General features: G+C 32.3%; 1 protein-coding gene across 1 annotated transcript; it reads right to left on the reverse strand.

Moving 5' to 3' along the window:
• Nucleotides 1-492: 492 nt before the first annotated feature.
• On the reverse strand, nucleotides 493-11316 carry LOC134719668 (carboxypeptidase inhibitor SmCI-like). Its single transcript, XM_063582642.1, has 6 exons — nucleotides 11244-11316; nucleotides 5459-5660; nucleotides 3840-4004; nucleotides 2278-2405; nucleotides 1668-1791; nucleotides 493-702 (listed from the first exon to the last, which is right to left on the reverse strand). The coding sequence occupies exons 1-6, from the start codon at nucleotides 11286-11288 to the stop codon at nucleotides 518-520; spliced, it is 849 nt and encodes a 282-aa protein (XP_063438712.1). The 5' UTR covers nucleotides 11289-11316; the 3' UTR covers nucleotides 493-517.
• Nucleotides 11317-17285: the final 5969 nt, after the last annotated feature.

The following is a 17285-nucleotide window of genomic DNA, read 5'->3' on the forward strand; positions in this document are numbered from 1 at the left end:
GCTGTTTTTTACTAGTATTCGTTTGATGTGTTTGAGCTTTTGATTTTGACAATTGATACCGGTCTTTCCGATTTCTATTTTTCTTGGAGTTCTGTATGTTTGATATTTGTATTGTTAAAATATGTTTATCGTTTTGGATTTGAATTTGTATCCAACGATTTGGCTGCGAGTAGTATTCGCAAGTGTACACCTCCATGGTAAGGCTAACCTTTACACCTTTTTCAGGAGCAAATTTGATTCTACTTCCAAAAGAATGGCAATGTAGAACAAGAGTTGAAATATTAAAAAGAAGATGCGATTTAATTTGTATTTTGATGTTTGTTACTTGCTGTCAGTATTGGTAATTACTATATCCAACCCCATTTTGCGCAAATGTAAAGTCATTCCAAGCTTCAATTGAGGCGTCTAGTGAGTAAGAAATTGTTCTGAATATCACAATTAAAAAAAAAATAATTTCGAAATACATGATCGTTTTAATATAAAATGAAACATATTCCGAGTTCTAAAATGTATAATTTTAATTTTCAACATTACTAATCATAATAACTTCATGTTCATCTTTAGGATCAACACAAAATTTTTGACATGAAAATCTGCAACATTTCCGTTTCCCTTTACATTGACTATCTGATTCACATTGGGAGTTTCGTAAATAGCAATTTCTTGGTTTCGGATCTTCTGGGCAATAACCCGTCTTCGGTTCTGAAAATAGAATAAATGCAAAAGTAAGGCTAACGATACAAATATATACAAAAAACAGCGAATCGAGTGCGAACAGTTGGTTGATTCTTGGTTTCTTAACATCAATTGGCAAATGTTTCATGCATGTTTCATAAATGAAAACTAAACACAATAGATATATTCTGAAATAGAAGTCTATTAAGATGACAGTCGTTGACATTTTAGACTGCAACAAAACATTATGATAAATTGGATAGGGACAGACATTTATTCTTGTAACAGGCAGACTACTGTTCCTCTAAAATAGTTGTTGCAAGGGGTCTTAACGTGCCCCGAACTTTTCAAACGAGGCATCTGACCGGACGTGGCTGCACATTTTTACATTTTGCAGAGCCAAACGAACGTCTCACTATGGGATTGGTTATACTGCCGGTCAGAGGTAGACCAATGATGCCTGCAGTTTTATTCCCTAGCTTCCTTGGCATGAATTTAAAAGAAGGACTTGTTAATACGTGACAGGTAACCACGGATATAAACGATGATGTCCGAAGATTTTGTTTTTATTTTCAGAATAAAACATTGATAATAATTTATATCGATGTACGTCTCTACACCGGTCAACTACCTTCTCTAAAGAGGATGTAAGTCATAATAGTCCTCTGATCCTTTGAATTTTAATAAAACGGTGAGACACCTTATTCAAAAAATAGAACATGTGGCATGATTCTTAATGAGACAACTCTCCAAACGAGACAAAATGACACAGACATAAACAATTTTAGGTCACGCTACGACCTTCAACATTGAGTAAAATCAATACCGCATAGTCAATTTTAAAAGATAATACGTATTTATTCAATAAGTAAACCTGAGTTAGAAACATAATATGGAAAACATATGTTGATTTAGCTAGATTAATATATCATTTGGGGAAATAAAACTTTGATTTTTAAAAGATCACAGACATATGAATGATTTGTACTTACCTAAAATTGGATCCCGACAACATCGTTCCTGACAACAGAGTTGATCACCTGGACATTGGTAATCACTTTCTAGGTCGCATCTTGACTTACATGGAAGGTCTGGGGGGCTAGACGGACATGAACCCTAAAAAAGATCCTTAGTTTATAAACAAATTAATAAAACACTCCAAAAGTATCTCATTTACATCAATATTGGGTAATAAGAATTGGAATTGATATGTTAAAATGATACTATAAAATTTAGAATAGCGCTGCACAATGTAGTCAACTACGTGTCGTTTTCCATACTTGCTATATGATTATTCCAATTTCAACAGAGTAGCAACCGGTCCATGTGTTAAAATTTTAATTATATTGTTAATTTGTGGAATAAATCCCCACGATTGTATGTGTAGTGTATAAGTTATAACAATTTCACACTTTTCGATCATATAGATATAGGAAGATGTGGTGTGAGTTCCAATGAGACAAATCTCCATCCAAATAACAATTAAAAAAAAAGTAAATCATTATAGGTCAATGTATGGCCTTCAACAAGCATATGCTCATTTGTGTTATACGTACTATTTTCTACATAAATGTACAATAATTCTCACTTAAATTTACTTACCTTTTTACAACTTGGATTTGTGCATCCAGCAAAACACTTTACGCCATTGACGATATCATATATATAGCCCCGACAAATACCTGGTAATGGCCGTGGACATCCCGGGTGTGGTGTACATGGATGCTCCTCTAGAAATATTCAGAATTACAAATGTTAATGTAATTGTATAATTGTATGTGACAATCAACAGGTATCTACAAATATCAGCGATAAAAAAAAAACCACTTACACTTACAAGAACAAGTATACTAAAAACATTTACCTTTCTGATTGCTGCTTTTGTTTTAAACTTAAAGATGTGCTATACTCTGTTCATAAAAACAAGCTTTTTATTAGAAAATTAACTGAAAGTATGTAACAAAAAGACGCGACCTCCCTCCCCCCCCCCAAAAAAAAAGAAGACATAAATGAAAATGGAACAATTATAATGGTTTGAGTGCTTGTTTTCGCGAATTGAGCCTTTAAAAATTAACCAGGAAATGATTCTCTCTATGTTTTTCATAAATGTAACAAGACCTCACTTTTCTATTCAAAAAAATGAAAGTTATAAGGATTTTATAATACATTTCAAAAGTAAATATGGCATTTTAAACCATGTTGATTAAAATAATGGGTTAGCGGGCACAATCTTTAATGACCCTGCATGAATAAAACCAGAGGATCTTTATATCTGACATAACTCATAAACAAGTGGAACGAGCATCCTGAAGTTTCAAGTCAGAATATCGTCGAACCAGAAAAGGTTTAACCTTCCGAGAATACTTTGTTGAACTGATTTGTCCCCCCTTAATAATCATGTTATGTATTTGATCCTTGAAATTCATGAAATATCATGTGTTTACTGACTCTATGTGATAAACAGTAGTTTGAGTACTTAAATTTGATTTTTATCATCAATCCCTTAAAAGACGCAGAGTTGTCTAAAATATGTCATTTTGTCATAGTTTTGTCTTCAAGTCTTTTTTATTTCTCTTGATGTGAAGACATACAACAACATTAAATATTTAATTTGGTTGAATATATAGCAAATTTCTAAACAGAAAATAATATTTGTGGTTATTTTTTGAAAAAATTATTCACATAACAAATATAACAAAATGCAAGTAAAGCTGTGATAATTCTGCTTCTATTGGTGCCAAGTTGTTTAAAAGCAAACCAAAAATGACTCCAAAATACTTTTTTGAAAAAATGTAGTTTTATATACAATATATAGCAACAACTCCAAAGGTGATGAGTACTTATAACCACACTCTGTATATCTACCATTTGCCTGTAAGACCTAATTTTGCTATGTATATGTTTATTTATATTTACTTCTGCTGTTTCGTTAAAAAGTTATCAAATGTTCCAGGATTTTAATTTAGTACACCAGAGGCGCGTTTTGTCTACAGAAGACTCATCAGTGACGCTCAGATCAAAAACTTTGCATAGCTTAACAATACAAAGTTGAAGAGCATTGAGGACCAGAAATTCCAAAAAGTTGTGCCACATACTTATACTCTAATTTTTCAAAATCCATATTCATGACCAACAATATCAAAAACTAGACACATTGTACTCACTAACGCCATCACATAGTTGCTCACATCGTCTTTCGGTTCTAAAATTGTTCTCATTGCCTTTTTTCCCACCATACATAAACTTTTCACACAGCATTGTCGTGGGATTATAAAACCATCTCGGAGATTTTGAATCCCCCTTTCCAATTAACTTTGGTAACGTACATACTGAAAATTCAAACATCGATTAAATTCAATATGGCTGCACGATACAACTACATCATACAAACATGTTTGCTTATACCATGTGTATAATAAAAGGAAAAATGCACATGATATTAGGAAAAATGAATATGATGTCTTGAAAACTGTACATTTTATTGAGAAACATGCACATGAGATGAGGATATATGCTCACTACTTAATTAAGATTGCTTCTTATACATAGTATAGAATTAATTTGTAAATCACATACGTATGTGTGTACATCATATACGTATAGTTGTACATCATACAGGTATATTTTCACACATCATATAAGTAATATTTGCAAATGTTTTATGATATTTGCACACCTTTTACAGACGCTTTCACATACAGGATATTTGCACATCTTTTAAGGCTCTTTCCACATCAAATAATGATGTTTGCACACCATATAAAGTGTTATGCATTTCATAGAATGACAAAAACAATCCGTGTTGAAGACCGTACGTTGACCTATTGTTACATGTATTTTTACATATTGTGACTTTAATGGTGAGTTATCTCATTGGTACTTATACCACCTGTTCTCATATCTATTAACATGTATCAGTCCTCTTTCACATCGCTAAACCTTGTTAAGCAAGTAGATTGTGAGTAGTTAAATGAACTTGAAGGATATACTTGACTAATACAACATAGACAATTCGGTTTGAAGTTAAATCGCCATAAAGCTACTTACTAATAAATAGAGCTAAAGTATGAACGTCCGTTGGTTCATACTAATATATAAAAAAACCATGTAAAATAGTGTGTACAATTATCAAAAACAGAGAATGGTATCTCCCTTTTTAGCTAAAGAAAGGACACACATAACATCCTTTGATGGTAGAATATAGACAAAAAGTTCAGTATTAATATTTGTGTGAAATATGTTTTATTTATACTTCAATATTCACGTTTTGACAATTTTAAATTCTGACCATGTGAGTGAAAATTAAGTGAGAATTTAGTAATTTTACCTTTTCAAGGAAGTACCCAACATTTTCACTAAAACTAATTTGGCTCGATTACATTTCTTAAAATTTTGTCTAAGTATTTACTTTGACCCTTAAACAAAAATATAAAAATTTCAAAAATTTCAAACCAACCGTTTTGTCAGAAAAATTACACTGGTTATATAGCAGTATGACAAACACCAATTTTGGTCATTGAGAAGCTTAATATTTCATTTACAACACAACGTAATTAAGACGTTAAGCTGACCTTACAGAGCTGTCTCCATGTAGTGTTAGATACCGCCTTAAGTAAGATTTTAGTGAACTTGCGTAAACATTTTTGTTTTCCTGTGCAGGTTTAACTGTTTTATATGCACTTGTATATTATTTGCCTTATTAGATGTTTTCTACACATTTACAAAGAAACACAGACTTTTGTTTGAAGGCCAGTATCGAACATATATTTAACGTATAACTCACCTCGTTTATGGCATGCAGTTGCGCAATCTCGTCTCGTTTTGAAATTATTATTGTTTCCCCAACAGCCACTATATTTGAATCTTCTACACTGACTAGTTTTAACATCATAATGATATCTTTGTATTTCTGCTTTACATGAACCAACAGCCTTTGGTAGGTCGCATATATTACCACCTGATATACATGATATAAAACCAATTTTCTGCAAAAAATATAAGTATCATGTACATCACATACACATTGATACATATAATTGGTTCATAACCGTATCATAATTGATATTAATCATATATTTGTTCATTTTTATTTTTTGGTTATTTGTAAAGTTCCGTCTATGCACCTACATAAACCTAATTTAACAGCATGTTAAACTAACGTTTTCCCACTTAGTACTCATTTTCGCCGGGGACACACTTTCGCCGTTTTAGGTTTTTGAGGTGTAAAAACCTCAACGGATGGCTGAAATGGAAGAAACGTACCGGTTATTTATATTTTATAACAAATATGATAATTTTTTAAACTGAGACAAAATTGCGGCTCCTACCGAAAATGACCGGAAAACGGACAACGATTTTCGAACAATTTTCTGAATAAAGAACACGATTTCAAAGAAGTACTTCTAAGTAAATATTTGATTGAATGCCCTAATTTTGATTTTTTTTCACCTTTGAAATGTCTGCTATTCATCGATAATGCAATTGTTTTGATAAAGATTGTTAAAAGCTGCGGTTATTTGGTTTTAAATAGATGTGTAAAAACGGCGAATATGTGTCCCCCATTGACAAAACATCTGGAAATTTCAAACACCCTTTAATCCAACTTTTCAGATGATTTTTTTCAAACAAACCCGTTTACAAGCTTAAAAATATTTTGCATATGAAGTTATCTTCATATAGAAATATCAGTATACTTCAAAAACATTTAGACCTGAACATAAACTGTAGAAAACATGGACAGAGGTGGTGAAAATGAGCACCCCACTTAACGTTATAGTATTAATACCAACTGTACATAAATGCTAGTCTTAAACGGCGATTTTCATCTGAATATGGTTGCAAATTTGGTTGAAACTCTTAAAAAACCCGTCGAGAAAGATTCGGGGTGAATTTGCTTCTTCAGATATGTTCATAAGACTTACCGTCATATGTAAGGAAATATTGCAAACGAGGATTACCCGTTTTGTAAATGGGATCAGAAAACCTTTTGTCTATATTTCAACATCACGGGATGTTATGTGTGTCCTTTCTTTAGCTAAAAAGGGATATACCATTCTCTGACGTATATATATATATTTTTTATCTATCAGTGAAGACTAGATTGCATACAAGATGGAACTAATCATATAGTGCCCTTCTTGAATGGACGTTTTTCTTAAAAGAAGATGCGGTATAAACATCCAAAATAGCATAATTTCAAACAAATATTATGATCTAAATTAACATGAATCAAACCAAAACGAACTGTTTATTAAAAGAAAACATCGATTCAAGTAAGAACTATGTAAATAGTATGCTTTCTGTCGATTAAGTATCTTGCATGCAACTTGGTAGGTTATGGATTTGTAAAACGCAATACTAAAATGTCCGATCACAGAATAAGGTGATCTTATTCAAGTGCAAGCGAATTGTTTGAATGATTGAGAAATAATGCATAGAAGCCATAGGTTGTTGGAAGTTTACATATAGCCTGGGACGTGATATTCTAATTTTATCCTGAGTGTTAGCCATTTGCCATTTTTAATTTACACGGTTTTCTCGTAAACTTCCGTCAAATCCAAAGTTGACATTTCGTAACTAAAGAGCTGCCATGTTGACTTGCTGAAATATGTAAATATGCAAATAATGCAATAGAATAAAAAAACACTGTTTTATGATCAATAACAAACAAATTTCAACGTTTAACCCGCTGTCATAAGTCAAGCATCTGTTATTCGTTTGTTGATGTTGATCTCCATTTTTGTATATTGATTAGCTGCAATAGTGTACACATGTCCTAAGCCAGTAATATGATGTGCAGTGCTTGTCGTCTGTTTATGTAGTTCATAAGTGTTTCTTATTTCTTGTTTTTATATAGATTAGACCGTTGGTTTTCCCGTTTGAATGGTTTTACATTAGTAATATTTGGGTCCCTTTATGGTATATAACCACTTATTCAGGCCTTGTCGAAAAGAACATACAAGAAAGTAGTACATATTTTAAACAAAATGGTTCTTACGCATAGCTATATCTTTGTCATTAGCGGGGATATTTTGGTAGTTTTGGTATCAAATGAAAACTTGTGGACTTGTAAAACCCTTGAAATATTTGTTTAAATAATAAAGAAGTAAATGAAATTTTGATAGGAGAGCACATTTGGCCTGTTGTTCAGATCAAAAGACCCTGTTTTTGTACTAATAAACTTCCGGGAATCAATACGCTTTAATATTCATTCAAAGGTATGTGGATTTTTTCAGCAAAAGTCAGGATAAGGTACATTTTTGTTATGAAAAAACTGCCATTTTATTTGAACTTAAGACACACTAGCCATTAATGCTTGAAATTCCAGAATTTAACATAGAAAGCAATGGCCACATACCACAATTAATTCCTCTATCAGTTCTTTATAACCTTTTGCATCATTAAAAAAATTGCACCATGCACTTTTGTCAAATTTTTTGTGTGTGTAATGTATTGTCCTAATCCAAATATATATCCAAAATTCAGAAAGATTGAAGCAATCACTTTTACAAATATAGCCAATACACATCCATACCCCTATTGACAAGTCAAGAGATGTTCCGAAAACTGTAAATATCACCTTTTTGCACTTGGCCTTATCACTCATTCCATATCAAAATCAGTTAAAATACAACATCCAAAACTTTCTTTGACCTCTCTTCTTTCATTTCCACCCAAACAGATTTAAGGAATGAGTGAGGAAAGGAAAGAAAAAAAATTAAGGAAAAATACACTCTAATTAAAAGGAACTATATTCGTGGACAACGAAAAGCGGGGTCATTAATTGTGGTCTTGGGCCTATTAGGGGCCTAAAACTTGACCAATTCTAATAAAACTTGGCATGATTCAAGCTTAGTATATTATAAAACAGGTTACAAAGTTTCAAAGCCATATGATACCAAATAAAAAAATGTGGTATTTTTTATATCTGAACTTTGGGTGCTGAATTGTGGCGTTCAATGAGAACAATTAAAATTATCAAATTTGAGCTTCTATAAACCAAAAGAAACCAAAACTGACAATTTTTAATGTCTCTATGTATAAGTTAACATCTATTTAAAGCAACAGAAAGCATACTTCATGTTTCAGACTTATTATGAAAAATGGCCAGAAGTTAATTTTATATGAGCCTGTGCCAAAAAATAGAGGTTTTCAATTAGGGTGAGGCCTTATATCAAATGTAATATTTTTCACTTACCACAATTTTCTGAAGTTTTTAAGTTATCAAAAAAACTTTAACAGGTAATAAATGTACTTTTAATGGAAATATAAGTTTCAAATAGCATAACACATGTGAATAAAATGGTCTTTAGCAATGTTATGCTTAAAAAAACAAGTTGCTAGTTTAGGCCGTTCCCCACACTTGCATATTTAAAAGCGTATAAATGATATGGGAGATGGAGATATACTTCTTTTTGCTAAAATCTGTGCTTAGATATGATAAAACATGGTGCCTGGATGTAACAAGACTGTCACTTTCAACTATAAAAAAACTGTCAGAGAGAAATTAAGCATGCTGTTTTTGGAAAAATTGTGAAAAAAGTGAAAAAGCTACATTTTGGGCATTTAACCTGAAAGTGACTTTTTCACAAAATTTCTATCAAATGAAAGTGAAAATCATTTCTTCTCATATAGTTTGACAAATCAATACCAATAGATCATTCAGAAAAGATGCCAAAGTAAAAGTTCAAAATTTGCTGAAATGCACCTCTTAGGCCACATACCACAATTAATTCCTCTATCAGTTCTTTATAACCTTTTGCATCATTAAAAAAACTGCACCATGCACTTTTGTCAAATTTTTTGTGTGTGTAATGTATTGTCCTAGTCCAAATATATATCCAAAATTCAGAAAGACTGACGTAATCACTTTTACAAATATAGCCAATACACATCCATACCCCTATTGACAAGTCAAGAGATGTTCCGAAAACTGTAAATATCACCTTTTTGCACTTGGCCTAATCACTCATTCCATATCAAAATCAGTTAAAATACAATATCCAAAACTTTATTTGATCTCTCTTCTTTCATTTCCACCCAAAAAGATTTAAGGAATGAGTGAGGAAAGGAAAGAAAAAAATTAAGGAAAAATACACTCTAATTAAAAGGAACTATATTCGTGGACAACGAAAAGCGGGGTCATTAATTGTGGTCTTGGGCCCAATGTGGCTTTGTTTTAGTGGTTATTAACCTTATAGCATGTTGTTCGGTGTGGGCCACGGCTCCATGTTGAAGGCTGTACTTTGACCTTTACTGGTTTATTTTTATAAATTGTAACTTGGATAGAGAGTTGTCTCATTGACATTCATACCACATCTTTCTATATTTATACACACATGCTTTTCCTGTGGAATGATTTTACACGAGTCATAATGGGTGCCTATACAAATCTGCTGTTCGGTGCTCTGTGTTGAAGGCCGTTTTTTTTTACCTGTGATGATCTACTTTTTACAAATGGCGACTTAACTGGAGAGTTATTTCACTAGCACTTACACCATTTTGCCTTATATTCATAAACTCTGATATATTATATGTACGCCATGTACTTAAGTATCATATTTTGTTTTTGTTTATTGATTTGTTCTATAAATAGGCAGATGGGACCTACCTCTATTATAATCTTCTTCAATTGGACTCTTATTAAGAGTGATCTCATTTGCAATCTTATCGCGTGACGATATTTTATTTATTAAGTCATGTATAGCTCCACTTTAGATATATTTAATAATTTTGATCAATTCGATTCCTAAAATATACTATAACGTTACTTGTATCCGCTAGTTCTACTACAAAGTGAAGACACAATAGACCACTATCGAGTGTTACACTTCACCGTGAAAGTTCGTTAATTATGTGCGACTCTTATAATGTGATTTACAAGATGAAGGGGTTCACATGTTTTCGTACACTATAAATTTCATCAATCGTGATCGTCTTCACGCAGGATAAATTCCGTAGATACGTTACTAAAACAAACTTATCTTATTACAACAGTGATGATTTTCCACTACCAATATTAAATTTGATAGTTATTCATTACGCAGGATAATTTCCGTAGATACTAAAGCATACTTATCTTATTACAACAGTGATAATTTTCCACTATCAATATTTACTTTGATAGTTATTCATGAAATATAGCATCACATTTTTTAAACACTCGCTTAACATTGTTATGAAAGTATTGATGCCCTAAATGGCACCAGTAATCTTCACTAAAATGAAAGTTTTTGACGGTTCTTTATTGTCTGTTCCATTATTTAAATAGTTAAATAGTTTAAACCTTTATTATGAATTTCTAATTATTCATATAAAGCGACTTCGTTTAAACAATTCCCTACATGTAAAACCAAAAATATTTTCTGTTCATATTTAAATAATAGTCTAATTTATAAACTAATACTTGCATTTACCTGTACATTATATTGTCTTTCTCTTTTATTTCCGCAAAGTTTGTTAACATATTAATATTAAGTGAATTTAACCGTATCGTGACAACAAGAAAATTCCATATAAACTTAATTTAAAGTACCGATTGTGAAGATCATAATTTTCTAAAAACTTACCACTGTGAGGAAAATAGAAATCAGTTGAAGTCTTAAATTCATCATGTATAAATAAAGATAATATTCATTAATCATTTATTTTAATGTATACATTATTCAATGACATAAAAGGTTAATTATTCTGATTGTGTACAGGTAAACGCATGAGGACGATGTGTAGTTTAAAATAATTTGTATTGATGTGTGATTACTTTTATCCTATTACGTACTTTCATCTTTTTCTATATAAACTTTTATTTATCATATTTTTATTCAAAAGTTAATTCTTTGTTTTCAATAATACATGCACTGTTGATTATGACACAAACAGTTTCATAAATCAAACTTGTTTTTATTTAAACAACATATAATCCAGATATGAATTTCTTCACGTACTTAGAATCATTTTCATTTAATGTCATTAAGTGGTCTTTAAATAGCTTGTATATGTTAAATTGATGTAAACGTTCTAAATGGTAACATTTAGGAACAATGCATTGATCTTTCGTCGTAAAAAATAGTCAGTCCGATTTGTAAATGGTTTCGAAACTTGAAATTGACTTGAATATTTTTTTTTGTTTGATTTATTTTCAAAATTATGCATAGTTTACGACTGTCGAGTTGACACATACTTCAGGTATAGTTATTATTAATTGTCGGGTTTCTAGATAATAACAATATTATTTCTTATCAATATCACATTAGGTTTGAGGATGACATACCATATTCAGTACTAACGTTTATGAGAGTAGCTCCATTACTGCTCCGGCGAATACTCTTCTTTATATTCAATCCTAGTCTTCCTGGTGTTTTTTTTTGCATTATACAAAGAATGCAACTAAGTTCTTTTCTATAAATATCTGATGCTTTGATGAAAAAAATAATTATTGGCAATACAATTTCTTTTGAAAAGTAGGCCCAACAAAAGTGTTATTGTCTGTATAATCTAATTTTACAGTACCTTTAAACGAGTATAGAATGTTTTGTTACAGTTCAGTGTAATTGCATAAATAGGTATTATAGATTACAGTTTGATAAAATGTCCAAGCATTGTTTTGACGAAAGAGGTAAGGAAAGGTGGAAGTTGTCCTGGGCAAAACCCATCAAAAAGATATTCATTGCTCTATGTAAATACTTCTTAAGCATGAGATTTGTCTAGGAAACACTGAACGATCACTGATATTCATTTCACCGTTGCTAACTTTAACACTCTTCTAAAAGCATAATCTGCAATAATGGTTTCAAAGATATTATTGATGAATTCAAAAAGGAACTTTTAATGTAACATATATTTTGCCGAGTTATACTAATTATGTGGATATATATATAATTTTATCTTACATCCTATAGATTTATAGATATATGATTGTTTGAAGGACTACACGTGGTGACTATGAGTATTTGATATAGAGCGTCCTAAAAATATAGGGTTAGCAACCGTACATGGTCAGAGTTGGAAATGTATAACTCGTCTGGGAATTCCCGGGTCCGGGTTTTCCCAGGCTGGGCAATACTCCGGGAAATGGGTAATGCTGTGCATTTCTGAGCAATATCATTTCTTATGCTTATTTTAACACACAATAGTAAAGACTTGGTGTAGTTTCATAATGTTACAGCTAAATATATACGTTTTATACATATAACCATTGACAGTAATTTTTAGGAGAATGAAAAAATTAATTTCATTCTCTTCTCTTTTAATTCTACATGTAGGCAGAATACAAGATTTGCACATTTAAAGATACCTTTTAAATTGTTTCAATACTCCAATCTTTAAAAACATGCATGTTATTGCAGTGTTCAAGTGAATTGTTAATTCTAATTGTCATACCTTTACATTGCTAAATTATCACCCTTAGGGGGCATGCCATTAACACTTATATATTTGAAAGGGCTGATTATTGTTACATAAACTGATTCTGAATAATTACTTATTTTAAATTAGTGACAGTACATATATACATTATTTAAATGTAATGTTTCTTACATCATTTACATGTAAATATTCATGCTTAATAGGAGTTATAATTATTTGAAAAAAATAAAATTGTTTGCTCTGTAACTCCATGCTAGGCAAATTAAATGGGGTACACCTATCTTATCAAATGTATTAAATTTGTGTTTATCACTGAATCATCTATGAAATTCAGACAAGTATTTTATATTACCCGGTATTGCCCAGTATTACCCACTAAAACCCAGTAAAACACTGTATTTTTCAGTATGTCTCACTGGGCTGGGGGAATACTCATAAAAACCGGGTTTTTGCCAACCCTGTCCCAGGTTAGATTTCATATTTGGTTAGTAAGGAGTTACTTCCCGTTCAAAAAAAAAATGAAGCCACAACTCTTCATAAAAACGACATGGTGTTGAGGAAAAATCTGAAAGGAAACAACAGACGAAGGAATTGATGATGAAGGGTTGAAAGAAGTTCATAAAACATAATTAAAGCTAACAAGTTGTTGTTGGCATAACGGGGTTACTTCCCTTTCAAAACAAAAAACAAAATTTGAAAGGATTCAACAGACGAAGTAATTAAAATACATTTAATGAACGACTGGAATTAATTTAAAAAACAAATTTAAAGCTTGAAAGTTGCTATTGTTGCATTTGTTTTCTGTAAGAACAACTGGAAGTAGGATCCTAATACTAAGTTTTGAAGACTTGATCATTTTGATAGGCAAAATATCACAAGTAAAGATAGTTGGTAAGATAAATTCGTTACACGGTGTGGTAGTGACCTATTGCGATATATTGTGGGTCAGTACTTTCTTCGGGGAGAAAATAAGAAGATCCAGTTCCACGTGTGCCCCACTGCCCATAGTCCTCATCATCTTTGAAACGAATATTTCATACCGGTCCAGGTGTCCGTACACTTTATAAGGTATAGTATCAACTTCAAATATGTAGTCTAATAGCTTCTTAGTGAGCAGCAAATCTCTATAAGAAAAAAAATGACTAGAAATATATGCGCTTGAATATTGTATATATATATATATATATACCTTTTTTGTCGTAATTTTTTGTTTTAATCGACCGTCGTTATCAATTTATAGATGAAAGTCAAGATATGCAGCAGATCCAACTGTATATGTTGTATCCTTTATCTAAAGTTCGATGTGGTAAAGGCGTTAAAGTAACCTCATTTTAAAATCATAAGTGGGATATCAAAAGCCATATGTCTAAAATAAAAATAAAAAAATACTGCTTACTTCTATTTTTTTCTAAGGAGTTCCTGAGTGTATGAAATCAGCCCCAAACGAATTAAGGACCAAGTCAGTAAAAAGCCACGAAATTACTGACGGATAATAGCCCATGAACAAACAATGTATATATGTCTTTAGTATCAATCAGCTCACTTACGGAAGCGAGGAAAATGTAAATCAGCGAAGTATTTTGATAATATTGCACAAATAAAAACAAAAGGTATTGTAACGAATCGAAAAATGCAAGTGTACAATTAAGGTATGTCCAGGATAAGTATAACGACGAGATGCCAGTGATATAGCATACAAGACGACGAATACAAGTGATGCACCTTCGAAACAGGATTTCCCAAAGAATAAAAACTGGTAGCGCCTCCTTAAAGGAAATCCTGGTTACAAGAACAAGGAATACAATAAGTATATCCTTGAAAAATACGGGATCCTTGTGTAGTCTCAATAAACTAGATTGCAGATAAAGACACACAGTCGCTGATAAATTTCAATACTGTATTAAAAACACATGTAAAGTATATACAACAACATAGTAGATATAACGGACAACCACTAATCGGACTCTCTATTTCTCTCTCTACCCTCGCACTAACTCTCTCTTTCCTTTTATACTATACTCTGCCCAGTTACATAACTAACATAAAGATATGCCCTAGTAGGGCATATTATTGCTGAGTAATCATTTTAGTAGGGTTCTAGGGCACCATTATATAAACTTTACTAGGGCAAATAATTGCTGACTAAGCAGTTACAGGGCAACCGGGCACCATAATAAGGGCTCAGTTGCACCAGCAATTTAGGTTAATAGGTCAACATGTGGTTTAACTTATCATGTTTCCTTGAGAACAAAGAGATCAATCTAAATATAGCAATTACTACTAAATATATCAAATCTAGAATAATTCTGATGAAATTTCACTAGCACTGAATGAGCTTAACACAATTACTATAAAACTATATAAAAATGAGTATTTCAAATCCTCTTAACACTGAACCTTCACTGTTCAGTACTTAACACCAAAAATATCATATAAAGCACCTTATAAATCTCATAAAAAAACAAAAACAGTATTAAACTTGGTTCGCATGCATGTAAAGAAAATAAACAACATTAATTGTTTAAATTATCAATTAAAATAATACATAGAACAATAAGAAAACTGATTGTCCCCAAGGTCAATACAAAATCAATAAAAATAAAACAAAATATAATACTGACTTGTATATTTTATGACTAGAATCCCATTTAAAAAACTACATATAACCTAATGCTACTATTCATTAACAAGGTACCAAAATGGCACATTTGGGACTCTGAACAAAATTATGGTCCAGGACGGAGCAATATAATATATACATCTGTACGAAAATAAAAGAAGCTTGTGAAACAGCTTTTAAAGACCTCAAACTGAAGTTGATTACAGCACCCATACTGGCATATCCCCGGGCAGAAGGGTCCGAGTTTATTCTGGATACTGATGCCAGCGCCTATGCCATCGGGGCTGTATTATCACAAGTACAAGACGGTAAAGAGCGCGTTATTGCCTATGGTAGCCGCAGCCTAGATAAACCACAGAGGAACTACTGTGTAACCAGAAGAGAGATGCTGGCAGTAGTCTACTTTACAAAGTATTACAAACATTATCAAGGACAGACCATGGTTCATTAACCTGGTTGCAGAATTTTAAAGACCCGGATGGTCAAATACACAGATGGATACAACAACTGAGTCAGTTCCACATGGTAATTGAACATAGACCTGGTGCCCGTCATGGTAACGCCGACGCTATGTCTCGACTTGTAACACAATCAGGAGAAATTTGTAAACAATGTGAAATGCCCTGGAATTATGTATATGATGGACCAAATGAGTTTGAAATTGAGCATATGAAAGAAGGTAAAGAAAGTAAGACTGTAGGAATGGTTTCAGACGATGATGATTTGGAACACAGAGATTTAGAGGACCCCGAAGCAAGTTGCCCTAGTCCACGACGTTTGCCCGACATTTCAGACGGCGCTACGCCCGGATTGGGTAACGATGTTTCCGGAGAAACACCAACTCTAAGAAGGGGGAGGAAGCCTAATAGACCAAAACCAGCAAAGAATAAAGATGAACCTAGCATCGATTTAAGTCTAAATTCAATTCGTGAAAAACAAGAAGCAGATGGTACCTTGAAACAAATTTTAGATTTTAAAATGAAAGATGAAAAGCCTAAATGGGAAGAGATAAGTCGAGAAGGTACGGCTTTAAAATTCTGGCTAGCTAGATGGGAAATACTTGAGATAAAAAATGATGTTTTGTGTATGTACTGGGAAGATAATACGGAAAGTGCTAGATGGAAGATCTGTTTGCCTAAAATTTTGGCTGAAACAGTTCTTTGGTACTTACATGATAACAAAACTTCTGGACATGTAGGGATAAAGAAAACTTGTGAAAAAGCGAAACTTTCACCGTTTTATTGGCAAAATATGCAAGAGTCCGTGAGGAACTATGTAAACAAATGTGAGATATGTGGAGAACGCAAAAATCCGCCTAATAAGAAGCGGCATTTCATGAAATCATATGTAGTCGGTTCCCCCTTTGAGAGAATCGCTACAGATATTGCAGGACCTTTTCCTATAACTGACCATAAGAACAAATACATTTTAGTCATAGGGGACTATTTCTCCAAGCTAACAGAGGCATATGCAATACCCGATACGCTAACCACAACTATCGCGGACATCCTAGTGCGAACTTGGGTTAAGAGATATGGTTGTCCATTGGAGATACATTCCGATCAAGGCAGGCAATACGAGAGTGCAATGTTCAAAGAAGTGTGCCAACTACTAGGAATAAATAAGA

Source organism: Mytilus trossulus, chromosome 5 (genome assembly GCF_036588685.1).
Source record: "Mytilus trossulus isolate FHL-02 chromosome 5, PNRI_Mtr1.1.1.hap1, whole genome shotgun sequence".
Taxonomy (NCBI): domain Eukaryota; kingdom Metazoa; phylum Mollusca; class Bivalvia; order Mytilida; family Mytilidae; genus Mytilus; species Mytilus trossulus.